At 40.7% G+C, this 14,114-nt stretch overlaps 1 protein-coding gene across 2 annotated transcripts in view; it reads left to right on the top strand.

Annotated features, from left to right (window-relative positions):
* Positions 1 to 14,114, top strand: part of SLC12A7 (solute carrier family 12 member 7) — a 2,260,604-nt gene that overhangs the window by 2,076,334 nt on the left and 170,156 nt on the right. For both annotated transcript variants that reach the window (XM_044065144.1, XM_044065145.1), the window contains one exon: positions 10,701 to 10,832. In XM_044065144.1, coding sequence (XP_043921079.1) covers positions 10,701 to 10,832 — 132 coding nt within the window. The remainder of the gene's footprint in view (positions 1 to 10,700; positions 10,833 to 14,114) is intronic.

The following is a 14,114-nucleotide window of genomic DNA, read 5'->3' as shown; positions in this document are numbered from 1 at the left end:
ATAAGCCTAGTCAGAGTGTGCAGCTTTCGCTGCCCCATTGATTAATCAACTGAGCCTCTGTCAAGAAGAGCCAATGAAGTGATCCCAGGGGTGTATTTCCTGTTACCCATCCACTCGCCAAGGTTTCTCTTGAAGAGTGTTAGTGAGGGTCTCTGCCTAATGTAGTTAGGAATTTTGTTCCAAAGCATGGAGAGTCTCTGTGACAGGAATCTATCCCTCCAGCATGTTCTATTTATTGTTGTGGTGAGGTTTAGCTCACTAGAGCGAGTGGCTCGTAGTGACTTGGATTTCTTTAGGTGGAGCATGTCCATCAATTCTTAGTTGGACATGGCTTTGTAAGTCAGGCAGAGATCACCTCTGAGTAAGTGATATGCGACTGAGTACAGCTGAAGTTTTTCCAGTCAGGCTGCATAGGACATATGTTTGAGGCCACTAATTCTCTTGGTGAGGTACTTTTGTGGTCTTTCCAGCTGTTGGAAGTGTCTTGTGAGGTACATCCCAAATGGGGCATTGTATTCTATGATGGGGCTGATGAGTGACGAGTAGAGGGGCACTATAACCTCTTTATTTCTAGATGTGAACCCTTTAGTAATTAGATGGGCTACATAGAAGGATTTCCTAACTACTTTGGCAATATGATTGTCAAAGGAGAGGTTACTATCTACCTGGGTCCCCAGATCTCTTATTACCTCTTCTGTATTAAGGGGGCTGCCACCTATGTGGTAATTCTTGGGTATTTTGTTTTTCCCAAATGGGATGACTATGCATTTTTTGGCATTTAGCTTGAGACCATGACTTTGACACCAGGTGTCCATCTCAGTAAGGCCCATTTGGAGAATGTCCGTGTCAGCCAGAGAGTCAATTATGGCTCCCAGTTTGCAGGCATCGGCGAACTTGGTTAGCCATAGTCCTCCTGTGTTTGCCTGTACTTCTGAGAAGTATATGCCGAACAGTAGGGGTCCCAGGACCGAGCCTTGTGGGACACCACTTGTGACTGGTTTAGAGTCGGACCTGGAGCCCGCTATTCTTACCGCGTGAGTTCTGCCTGTAAGCCAGTTGGCAACCCATCTCATGACATAGGGGTTTATGTTCAGGCTGGTGAGTTTTTCTATAATTCCCGAGTGGGGAATGGTGTCAAAAGCCGTGGCGAGGTCAAGGTAGGCTGTGTGAACTACCTTCCCCTCATCTATGGCCATGGTGACTGTCTCGAAGAAGTCATCCAGGTTTAGTAGGCGTGATCTGCCCTTAACAAAGCCAAACTGGGTTGGGTCAAGTGTTTGGAGGTTCCCGATGTCTTTGTTAATGAGTTCCATAATGATGCGCTCCATAGCCTTGCAGACCAGGCTAGTCAGGCTTATGGGACGATAGTTACCAGGGTCAGTTGTGGCCCCTCCTTTGTGGAGCAGAATAACCGTTGCTGTGCACCATTCTATGGGCACATAGCCTGTGGAGAGGCTGAGGTTGAAAGGTGTGTTTAGGTGGAGGGTTAGTTCATTCTGTAGTACGTGCAAGATGCAGCCTGGGACACCATCTGGCCCCATTGACACTGCTTTTGGCTTTTGAAAGGGCTGTTTTCTCCTGTGTGTCTGTGATTTCCGGGATACTACACTTTTCTGGTATTGTTATGGGCCCTTTTGGGGGTGAGAGGGGGTGAAGTTTGCAATTAATCTATCTGCCAGGATGTTGGCAATATCAGTGGGTTCAGTATATTTTGTGCTATTTTGCACTAGCTTAGAGCATATCTGTGAGTTGCCACTTAGATTCCTGACATAGCTAAAGAAGGCTTTGTGGTTATCTTTTGAATCCTTGGCTATTTTTCTTTCAAAGTTAGCCTTGGAGGATTTTATGAGGGACCTTAGTTTCTTACTGATACTGATCAGGGATGTCTTTCCTTCTTGGGATTTTCTTTTTTTCTGAACTAGTTTTCTCCTTCTATTGTATAGCCTGTTTATGGCAGGGGTCCACCAGTCTGGTTTCCTTCTCTTGGAGTAAGTCTTGGTTTTCTAGGGATGGGCACGATCCATGCATCCTTGTAGGTGCTCATAGACTGCATTTGTAAAGGTTCCTGCATCTTGGACACTGTTATCCTTTAGTGTGAGGGCTGTGAAACGTACCATCTCTGTCTTAAGTAAGGTGAAGTTTGCTATACAAAAGGTTTTCGCTGTGGTTTCATTGGTTGGAGGTGCTGGTGTGGTGTGGACATCCAGAGTGATTAGTTTATGGTCTGATCTAACCAGTGATGGGTTGACCTCTGGTGTGGAACACCTGTCGTCCATGTTGGTGATGACCAGGTCCAATATGTTTTCACTTCTGTTAGGGGAGTTTACCAGCTGATCCAGGGCATTTGAGTTGATAAATTCCAGGAAGCGCTGGACCTGGGAGTTTATACTTGAGTAGTTTTCCCAGTTAACAGTAGGGTAATTGAAATCACCTAATATCAGGGTGTTCGGTAGGACCTTCATGTTTTCCAGTGTCTCCAGAGTCTCCAGAAAGGCGGAGTGGTGGTCCTGGGTCATGGAGGGTGATCTGTAGCAGGCCACAATTTGTATTGCAGATTTGCCTGATGTTAGTTGCACATGGACGATCTCGGAGGTATCATGCTGCGCCACTAACCTGGAGGTGTAAGTATCCTTGATGAATATGGATACACATCCCCTCCTTTTGTGTTTCGGTCCATGTTCTGTGGCCAAAATGTGTGTTATAAGTTGTAGCTCAGTAGTGCTGGGGTCTTCATTTGTTTTGGTCCTGGTCTTTACACCACTCATTTCATCACTACCATCCTTAAATGTGTAATTTACCACACCAGACTGAACAACATTGCTGCTATTAGAAGAATCGGCCAGCAGTGATAACTGAGGAAATGAGGAGCTGCTATGGCCTAACCTTCAGCATTGTCCTTCCTAGCCTCTGGGATATCGTCTGTCCTAGCTGGTAGACCTCTATCCAACACAATTTCAAATAGCCTAGCTCTCCCTATCTAATTAAGAGCTTCACTAAGTCTGCCTAAATATTCATTTGTGTGCTGGCTTTCAGCCTCATTAACTAGTCTGATTTAACTGATCCTCTGCACCTGTTAGGACTGAAGCAGGGAGGTCCTCCTCTAATACTGATCTATCTTTTCTTGTCTTCCATCTAGCTTCCTCAAGAAATAGTCCTTTCCCCAAGCTCGGCTGGTCCAACATTTGTTCAGGTTCACTTTGCAACAACTTAACTAACATGCTTAGGCTGCTTAGGACTAGTAGAGGGCAGGCCGTCAAGTAAGGATTGTGTCTAAGTTTAGATACTTTACCAACTTTCTTGGCTGCATGAATTACCTAGAAATATAACATATTGATTACCTTGAGAGAGAGAGAAAGGGGAGGAGGCAGTGGAAAGGAGATAGTAATAAAATATATAGCACCCTAACTAGAAAATAACCCAAAGCATGTAGGCCCATTGGAAGAAACAAACCAAATCATACATTCCTGACTAAACATCCACCTGGGAATAGAAAGGGAAGTATGTTTGAAAACTGATATTATCAAATTCAAAAAGCAACACTTGGTAATCAGGAAGGAGGAGGAGGAGTAATATAGCAATAACCCACGCCTGGGTGTGGGTAATGCGGGATTTACCCATGGTTGGCGTGGTTTCACCCGAGGGACCAAACAAAGACAACCGTGGGTAAATCCCGCATTACCCACATCCAGAAGTGGGTTATTGCTATAATACTATGACATTATTTAAGAAAAGAAATAATTACTTTTCTTAAATAATGGAATTGTATAATGCCTCTTTGCTGCCCTTCCGCAGCTGGCTGGTATCCGCGGCAGTTCTGATGTACTGCGCATGTCTACGCAGTACATCAGAGCTGTGGCCAAAAGCAATGGAGAAAGCAAGATCTCCGTTGCTTTTTACTGTTTCGCTATGTTAAATGGGTTTAACATAGCGAGGCAGCTTTAAAATAAGCAACGGAGATGTCAGTTGCTTATTTTAAAGCTGTCTCGCTATGTTAAACCCATTTAACATGGCGAAACAGTAACGGAGATCTGCTTTCTCCATTGCTTTAAACCTGTCTCGCTATGTTAAATGGGTTTAACATAGCGAGACAGCTTTAAAATAAGCAACGGAGATCTCAGTTGCTTATTTTAAAGCTGTCTCATGTTAAACCCATTTAACATAGCGACAGGTTTAAAAAAGCAATGGAGAAAGCAAGATCTCCGTTGCTTTTTACACTGTGTCGCTATGTTAAAGGAGTTTAACATAGCGAGACAGCTTTCAAAAAAGCAACGGAGATCTCCGTTGCTTTTTTTAAACCTGTGTCGCTATGTTAAACTCTTTTAACATAGCGAGACAGTGTTTTAAAAGAGACTTATACTAATGGAAAAAGTCTGGGCGACCGGACCTTTTTCCATTAGTATAAGTCGATTTACAACGTGCACGCTGGCCAATCAGCGTGCACGTTTTGGAATATTAATGGGGGGGGTCATGGTATAATAGGATGTGAATACCAGAATCAAACCTGTAACTTTCAAGACCAGAGGCAAGCACTCAGCCAGTATCCTACAAAGGCTATACTAGACACAAGCACCAAATGTTACTTAAATGGAAATGTTTAAAAAAGCAAAGAACTAAAGCTAAATGAATTATTACCAAGAAATAAATATAGTAATTAATTATTACTAATAAACATATATATTTGAATATAAATAATCTGTAATTATTAATTAAAATAATCCTAGTAACCTAATCATGGTATTCACTAGAGTGCTAAGTATAACAGAAAAAAAATGTATTTATTTATTTATTTGATGCTTTTTGGAAATATGGTGGATTATATTAGTATTTTATTGACACGATTTATTAATGCTGCTTCACTATCTTTAAAACTCCTTTTGTCACTAGGTTTAAGCCTATATTGGTGAAGAATATATTTTTTATCATTTGCTGACCATGTTAGTCCCACTACGCTACTGGCCTCTTTTCAAAGTAGGTGGTGTTTATATCACTAGGGGAAATTTGAAGTGGTCATCCGGTAACTTCTGCCACTCTTTTTGATAGGTGCTATGGGACCAAGGCTGCTAAAGTGATGGAGAAAGAGGTAGTTTATGAGTCACCCTAAGAAAACTAAACTGAGGCAAACCTTCCAAGTGGGAACCTGAAGTGTTTTAGTAAAAGCCGGAATCTGAGCCAAGAGAGACAGTAACCAAGCTGGAAAAGAAATTGTTCCACAAATGACTCCAAGAACATGGGTAACAATAAAGAAGGGGGAGGAGGGCAAAACTAAAAGACACTGGAATACCTCTTACTGTCAATAAATTTCAGGGATGTACATGATTCTTAGCACAATTTTTTTTTTTTTGCTAAATTCCTGTTAAAACTAATAAAACTGGTGATTTAGGTGACAAGAAGTAGATAATATTTGAAATAACTCTGATTTCAAGGTTTACTATTTATTTACTTGCATAATAAATCACAGTCTCTTATTTTTTGAACTTCACAAGATAACACCATTGTTAGTTCAGTGGTGACATCTGAGGATATCATTAAGAAATATGCATAATGACAAACATTTACCCCCATTTAACTCTTCAATTCCTAATGCAACTCATTGAGATTAAAGTCCTGAACAAATGAATACTACATTTAAGTTTCAGACTTCATATACAATGCAGTGACTTTTAAGATAATCACTTCTACACCCCAAGGTTCAAACAAAAATTAAAATTAACCTTTATTGCAGCCAACAGGATTTAATACTGTACAACCCTCTTCTGTAAATAGTTACTGCTGTTTTCTGTTTCAGACTGAGGAGCATTGATATGGAACCTGTAATTTACCAGCTAAAAGGACAGTATGTTCTAATGTTTAAGAAACAGCTACTCTCCTTCCATAAATGTGTGCTACTGAATCACTGGTAACAGAGATTATTTAAAAAAAAAAAAGTTAATGAAATGCAATGAGCTGACCATTATAATTTAGTCTGAATTTGATAAACATAGGAATGGTTTACTCAGAGAAAAAGTAAAATGTTCCCTGAAGATGCCTGAGTGAACCTGAGTTAGTCTGCTCAAAAGACACAAAAGTGTCTCTGACGTTTGTATTGCTTAGGTCTTTTACTGATATTCTTTGTGTGTGTGTGTGTGTGTGTGTGTGTGTGTGTGTGTGTGTGTGTGTGTGTGTATGTATGTATCTTCCAATGCTGTGTGGTCAGTAACTGCCTTATATGCAGCATTCCCTTCTTAGTGTGTGTATGTATCCTACAATGCTGTCTAGTCTGTAATTGCTGTATATGCAACATTTCCACTGGTGAACTTTTCCATGCATTCTCTCATCTAATTTTCTCTGTTTCAGGCTGCACTGTTCATTTTGATCCTGAATGGTAGTACATTTTACAGGACATTTGGTTAGATTAATTTGCTGTCTGACAGCTCCTCTTCATGCCTGCACACACACTAATTCATGACCAGTTTAAATAATATGTCTCAATTTATGGTAGCATTATGCCTGATTTCTCGAATAATTTCTGTGATGTAGAGTGTTTGGCAATTAGCAGCTTTGTTGAGAAAATGCTAGCCACTGAAACAGGATGGCCAATAACAAGAAAACCAAGTACGGTTTTCTGTGTAGAGTTGTGCTTCCCATGTCTGCTTGTTATAATCAGCTCCGTCTGACATTTCCCCATGGTGAAGAAGCTGGAATTTTTTTTCAGATGGTACTGTATTTTATTTATTTATTTAATTCATTATTTATTTGTCTTTGTTTACCAGGAAAGCCCAACTGGGTAATACCCATTTTCAATGGGCGCCCAGGGAGAAAGGCTCCATTTGCTTATATTATATTATACTAAGTTCCAGTTCAACACAGAGTAGTTAATTTCTGTTTACATGTATGCACAAACAGTAGTTAAATTTATACATTCTAAGATTTTAAGGGGCTGTATTATATCCTCGAACGCTTAAAAAAACAAACACTGATTGATCGAACTTATTTTCGCGAAACTGCAAAATATCGAAGCAGCAGAAACTCAAATTTTTTCCTAGGGAAAGAATTTGGTTGTCCGTTTCTGTTGCTTCGGTATTTTTAGTGTTATGGTGGAAAGTTACCGGTCGGATTCAGGTAAGTTTGCGATTGTGTGGATGTGAGTGTTAGGGTGATTTAGGTGAGTTAGGGTTAGGGCTCGGGTTAGGTGTGTGTGCGATTGAGTGGACATGAGGGTTAGGGCGGATTTAAGTGAGTTAGGGTTAGGGAGCGGGTGAGGTGTGTGCGTGATAGTGATGGACCTTAGGGTTAGGGTTTGGGTTAAGGTAAGTGGGTAGTTAGTGGTGTGTGCATAGTTCAGTGTAGGGTTACGTATCAGATTTTAGGTGTATGTGTGTGGATTTCTGTTTGTTTGGTGTGCTTGTGTTGTGTGTATGTGTTTTGGATCAGTGATTTTTTTCCCTGGGAACAGTTCGAGATGGTAAACTTTCACTTATATCAGGTCGATCAATCAGCGTTCGCTTTTTTAAGCGTTCGATGATATAATATAGACCCGATTTTACAGAAATAGAAGTTAGTAAAGAGAGAGCTCACATCCAACTTAGTGGATTGTACAGGCTGCAGTTTTGTATAAAAACTTTATTTCAGTGAGAGTTTGAGAGTATTCTGTTTAAAGAGAGTATTTGGAGAGTATTGTACAGTGAACAAAAAGTTTTAACCTTGTGATGAGCGTATGTAGGACCAGGATTGGTGAAGATGTTTAAGCAGTGGTTTAAAACTATTGACTTTGTTGGAGAGTTTTATTTATGTGGGGATACCATTCCAGAGTTTAGCAATGTACTGTGAGTACAGCGAGTCTCCTATAACATTATTTGACTTATTTGTAAGTAAGGCATTCAGCTGGGAGTCAGTCAGTTAAAAATTAAGCAATCTTTTACCATAAAGTCGGCAAATAATACCATCATTGAAACTGTTACTCACAGTAAACTTTTAGTTGTTATAATAGATGACAATCTCAGATATGACCAGCATATACTACACACCAGAAACTAGGCTCCCTATGTAGGATCAGTGGATTCCTTAATGATATTGCAAGATAACTCTAGCCACCACCTTCTTACTACCTGCTCTCTTATATACTGCTCTTATCCTAACAAACTTAAACAATACTCAAAGAAACTTGTCTCCTGCTACAGTAAAATAGCTAACTGTGCCACCAAATCTCCCTCATAGGACCCACCATTGTAATGGCATAAAGCAATTAAACTGTCTCGAAGTACACAACTACCCAACATATTCACAACTAACTACAGCACACAAACTCATTCATAACCCAAAAAAATGTCCTGCACTGCAAAACTTATTACTGCCCTACAGTCCATTGAGTGCCTTCCCATCAGGACGGGCATGCCCCCACTGTTGCCCCATCAGTCACCTGAACCCAGTAATTGAACGGGGTCAGCTGGGCCATAGTAAAGGCTTTTATCCCTCTGTGCCACCAGAGCAGCAAGCTTTATTAGTTTTGTAAGTGCTAGAAAATAATCACTGTTTGTTTTTATAGTACCTCACTTGAGTAAGAATACTTTAACTGAAACTGATCATTGTATTGCTGTAGGAATCAATCATGACATTTAGATTGTCACGGCTGCTCTGTGACAGAGGTCAGGGATGCATGACTTACAGAAATACGTAATCTGTAAACATTAACGTTACTGTGCATACTATATGCGTTAGTGTTTAATTAAAGGACAAATACAAGAAAATGCTGAAAGAATTTTTCACTTTATTTTGACATTGTCTGTAATACTGATGTACTTGCATCACCCGGACGTTATTATGTTATAAATTATTATGCAGCAAAATTGCCCGAAGGAGCTGCCATGCTGACTTGATTTCCATTTTACAGTCAAGATTATTATCTCCTTGATATAATTTGCATTGTGACAGTCTGCAATATGGTGAGAATAGCATTTATTGCAGTAAAATTTCTGCAGTAAATTAAAGTGAAAATATTGTGATTTCCTGCGTTTCTTGGTCTTTGACAACAGCATCAGTTTTTTTTTTCCTTTATGCCTATTGGCTCCATGCCAGCTGACTATCAAACCTTCACTTATGTGCCCCATTGCAGGGCCATACAAAGCACAGTAAAGGGTTGCTCATCCAAGGAGCCAATCATCCCTTCAGCCATGAGGGTTGTTTCAGTCCCCTCTCACATCTAACGATGGAAACAATGGGGTTGTTTATGTTTAAGCCTTAATACTATCCTCGCTGGTGACATGAGCACTTGCATCACCACTGGGACTACCGGGTACTTCTAGCTGCCACCACCAACTTGGTTAGTCACAACTCATGTTACTACCACTGGGACTACCGGTACTTCTAGCTGCTGCCACCAACTTGGTTAGTCACAACTCATGTTACTACCAATATGAGCTTCTGCTTTCTGTGCTCTCAGGACTCTGCCTGTAGCATTAAAAGTATGATGAAGCCACTCCATCTTCTCCTCCAGGGTGGCTAAGCTGTAGCTGCTCATTTCCCATCTTCCCTATCCCAGTTCTTCTAGCACCCAAGCTGCCATTTGAACATGGGTATTGTGGTACACAATCAGGACTTCAAACAGCTGTTACCACCAGACCTGTATTAACAGCATCACTTCATCTTTTGCAGTGCTGTTGTTTGATTTTCACTAGTGGCTATATTTTATAAAGCATTTTAATGTAATTTTGGATGTTAGGCTTAGAATAGTAGGTTATATAGCACTTTTGTTCAAATAAGATAGATTTTTGAGCTTCAAGCCACAATTTCTGAGCGAGGTGCAAAGTTGATCCTTTGCAACTAATATATTTCTGTATGTGTGTATGTATTTATTTATTTAAAAGAGCCCATTTTGAATGGAGGCCCAGGAATACTACCTGGTTAAGTATTTTAAAAGGCAAATGGAGACTTAGGGAATCACACCCCCCCCCCCCCCCCCACTACAGGATGACACATGTTAGCAGCTCATATCTGCAGTTAGAAACTACCAAAACACTTGCATAAGAAAGACTGTCTGCAGTCAGTACCTCGTTTAAAATATTTTATTGACTATTTAGCTAGAATCAGTGATATGCCTGTATAGTTTTTCTTATGTTTGTAAAAGAAGTCTGAGGTCTAGCAATCCATTCCTTAATTAAACCAAAAGACGGTAAGGCAAGAATTCCCAGAAAGCAAACTGGTTTGGATAGAAACTGACAAGGTGGTTTCTAACAGAAAACAAAATAATACTTCATGTTTGTTTGTGGCACCTTTGAGTTGGATCAAAGGTGAAAGAAAACTTAATGATGAGAAAGTTTAATGTTTGGGAGCTGTCACCTTTAATGCTTTTTCAGCTTGATCAATAGATGTCAACAAGATGGGCTGATGAATGATCTTCTGTAAGAGAGAAGGTTCTCATCCATACTCAGTAGTGGATGGTTTCAGTTGTGATGTGTGTTCAGTGTGTAGTTGATAGTACACTGAAAAGTCCAACTAAAAGCTGCCCATCACTGGAGTAGTGCTTGCATCCAGTACAACTCAAGAGAGCTGGAAGGCTGTTTCAAGAATGTAGAAATAATCAAAATGTCAAAATGTCATCAGATTATTTGCCTGTCTCTCACCTTTGCTTTTTCTTGCTGGTTGTATAAATGAAACATGTTACATAATCTTGAGAAATACATTTTTTCTGTGTATTGCTAAGGCACATTTTTACTGTGAACATGCAGGTATGGAGGAAATGTAAGATGCGAATCTTCACTGTGGCACAAATGGATGACAACAGCATACAGATGAAAAAGGACCTGCAGATATTCCTGTATCATCTGCGACTGGATGCCGAGGTTGAAGTGGTAGAAATGGTATGTCCCAGTTATATGGCAATTTAAGCACCCCACTTGCACATGCAGTGTAGTTACAAATAATTTCTTTTGCAAATTTGCATTGGTGACATCATTAAAAATCTTACCAATCGATGAGCTACACTTTCTCATACAGTGTGCTGTGCGACTGGTGTTTTCCTGATTCTTGCCTTTCAGTTCTACAGTGCTACTTGTTTATGTCATGGTTGTATTTTCACAAGAACGTAAACACAGTTTAAATATGTAAGATATGTGTCATGTTATACATTTACCAAAAGAATACTGTTCACACCACATGAAAAGTAAAATTCCATACAGTCATTTAAATAATAAAATAAATGAAACACTGTATTTACCCATTGCTTCTCCATTCACTTTTACTTAAAACTTTTCCATACTAATTCCAATGACTTGTGGACTGCCAGTACCTAATGGATTGGTAACCTCTCTGGTGTCACTCATAATAGCTTACTTCTGTTTTCATATGGTGCTGCAAAATAGCTAGGAGATCATTATTTTTTTTTCCTTATTTCAGATTGCATTCACACAAGCACTGGTGCTAGTGAACATGCACGTACACGCATACACACTTACATATATAAAGGCCCTCCTCATGGATTTAATCAGACAGCATGTTTCATATCATTGCAACTTTCTTATAGCCATGAAATAAAATTAATCTATTATACCTCTACATAAGAGTCCACCTGAAATATGAGTAAAATAGGACTGGCGCACTGATAACATTTTCATCCCCTGATCTTTGCCAAATTAAAACAAGATAAGGGAGAAAACAATGTGAGAAACACATTAAGCTTTCTTCCTTCATTGCTTGAAGCTTCCTTCAACAAATATAATAGGAGACTCAGGGCTGGTGCTAGCATTTTGGGAGCCCTCAGCAAACTTCAAGTTGGGGCCTTACTTGGGGGAATGTAAAGTGTGACAACATTGCTGTCGCACCCCTTTCCCTGTCAAGCTCATCCAGCACCATAAATTCAGATCATTAAGAATTGATGTGCCAAGATACACACTGGCATTTAGTACCAGTGTTACATTGTGACAAACCCTGTACCACAGCAAGGTAGCTACTAACAGATACACACACTGACTGGCATTTAGTATCAATGTTACATTACAATAAACCCCTGTACTACAGCAAGGTAGCTACTCACAGGTACACACACTGACTGGGATTTAGTACCAATGTTACATTATGACAAACCCCCATACCATAGCAAGGTAGCAGCTCACAGGTGTACACACTGACTGGCATTTATTACCAATGTTACATTATGACAAACCCCTGTACCACACCAGGGTAGCCACTCACAGGTGCAGACACTAACTGCATACTCCTCAACTGCCCAGATTTTCACATAATGTCCAAATGTGACTCTTTTGGTCTGTTCCTCCAAATTTGTAGTTTTCTGGGGTTTTTTGTGGCAAATCATTGTGGATTGTATTCATTAAATTACAGGAATTTGAGTTTATCTTCATATCCTTCAGAAAATGCTTCGTAACACCTTTTATTCTAGCAACACTTTAAGTTTATAAGAGCAATATGTAAAATTTGTCCTGATCTTAGGTTCATTGGTTGGTACTAGGCTATCGGCCCTAGGGCCTGTACAAGCCTAGCCTTAACAATTCCCTGGCTATTTCTTCCCACAGTATTTACTTCCCTGGACCCCTGTCTAGCAGCGTGACTGACGTGATCCCCGGGGTGAATTTCCTCTCTCCCATCCAATCATCAAGGTTCTTTTTGAAGAGGGCCAAACAGGCGCTCTGCTTGCCATGTATGGGCAGTCTATTCCAGAGTATGGGGAGTCTCTCGGTCAGGAACCTATCCCTCCAGCATGTTTTGTTCATTGTGATGACAAGGTTTAGATCCCTGAAGCATGTGTGTCTAAGGGATTTGGGATTTCTTTAAGTGTAGCATGTCCAACAGCTCTGGGTTTGACATGGCCTTGAATGTTAAGCAGAGATCGCTTCTGAGTAGATGGTATGCGACAGAGTATAGGTGGAGTATTTTTAGATGGTCAGCATAGGGAATCTGCTTTAGGCCTGTGATTCTTTTAGTGAAGTATTTCTGTGGCCTTTCCAGTTGTTGCAGATGTCTTGAGAGGTACATACCAAATGGGGCATTGTATTATATAATGGGTCTAATGTGGGATGAGTACAGTGGGACAGTGACCTCCTTTTTACTGGATGAAAAGCCATTAGTGATGAGGTGTGCCACATAGAAGGATTTCCTGACTGTTGTGGTGATGTGGTTATCGAAGGTGAGACCACTGTACACCTGTGTCCCCAAGTCTCTTATCACACTTTCGGTGTTTAGTGTACTGCCACCTATGTGGTAATTCATGGGTACATGTTTTTTTTCCCCAAAGGGGATAACTATACATTTCTTGGCATTGAGCTTCTGGCACTAAGCATCTGTTTGTGTAAGGCCCTGTTGTAGAATATCCACATCATTTGGGGATTCAGTAATGGCTCCCAGTTTGCAGTCATCTGTGAACTTTGCTAGCCAGAGTCCCTTAGTGTTGGCCTGTACTTCAGAGAAGTAGATGCCAAACAAGAGTGGTCCCAGAACTGAACCCTGAGGTACTCCACTTGTCTGGAGCTGGATTTGGAGTCAGCTACTTTTACAGTGTGGGTTCTGTCAGTAAGCCAGTTGGCAACCCATCGAGTGACGTAAGGAGTAATGCCCAGCTTAGTAAGTTTATCTATGATTCCAGAGTAGGCGATGGTGTCGAAGGCCTTGGCAAGGTCCAGATAGGCTGTGTGGATTACCTTACCCTTGTCCACGGCTCTGGAGACTGATTCCAAGAAGTCAGTCAGATTCAGGAGACAAGATCAGCCCTTCACGAACCCAAACTGTGTGGGGTCCGGTGTTTGAAGGTTGCTAATGTCTTTGTTTATAAGTTCCATGATAATACGTTCCATGGCCTTGCAGATCAGGCTCATCAGACTGATGGGGTGGTAGTTCCCGGGATCCAAGGTGATTCCCCCCTTGGGGAGTGGGATAATTGTAGCTGTGCTCCACTCAGTGGGCGCGAAGCCTGAGGTGAGACTATGATTAAACATGACACTTAGGTGAGGTGCCAGTTCATTTTGGGGCTGTATCCCCATTATCTGTGGCTTTGTCCAGATTTTGAGCTATGAGATTGAGAGCTATGACTGGCATTTAGTAGCAGTGTTATTACATTATGACAAGCCTCTGTACTGCATCAAGGTAGCTAGTCCCATAGAGGTGTACACTAAGACACCCACACTGACTCCCAC

The sequence above is a fragment of the Protopterus annectens genome, chromosome 3.part0 (assembly GCF_019279795.1).
Source record: "Protopterus annectens isolate FY-2018-M chromosome 3.part0, PAN1.0, whole genome shotgun sequence".
NCBI classification, from domain to species: Eukaryota; Metazoa; Chordata; order Ceratodontiformes; family Protopteridae; genus Protopterus; species Protopterus annectens.
The sequence above is the reverse complement of the archived record's forward strand: the minus strand, read 5'-3'. Positions and strand labels throughout refer to the sequence as shown.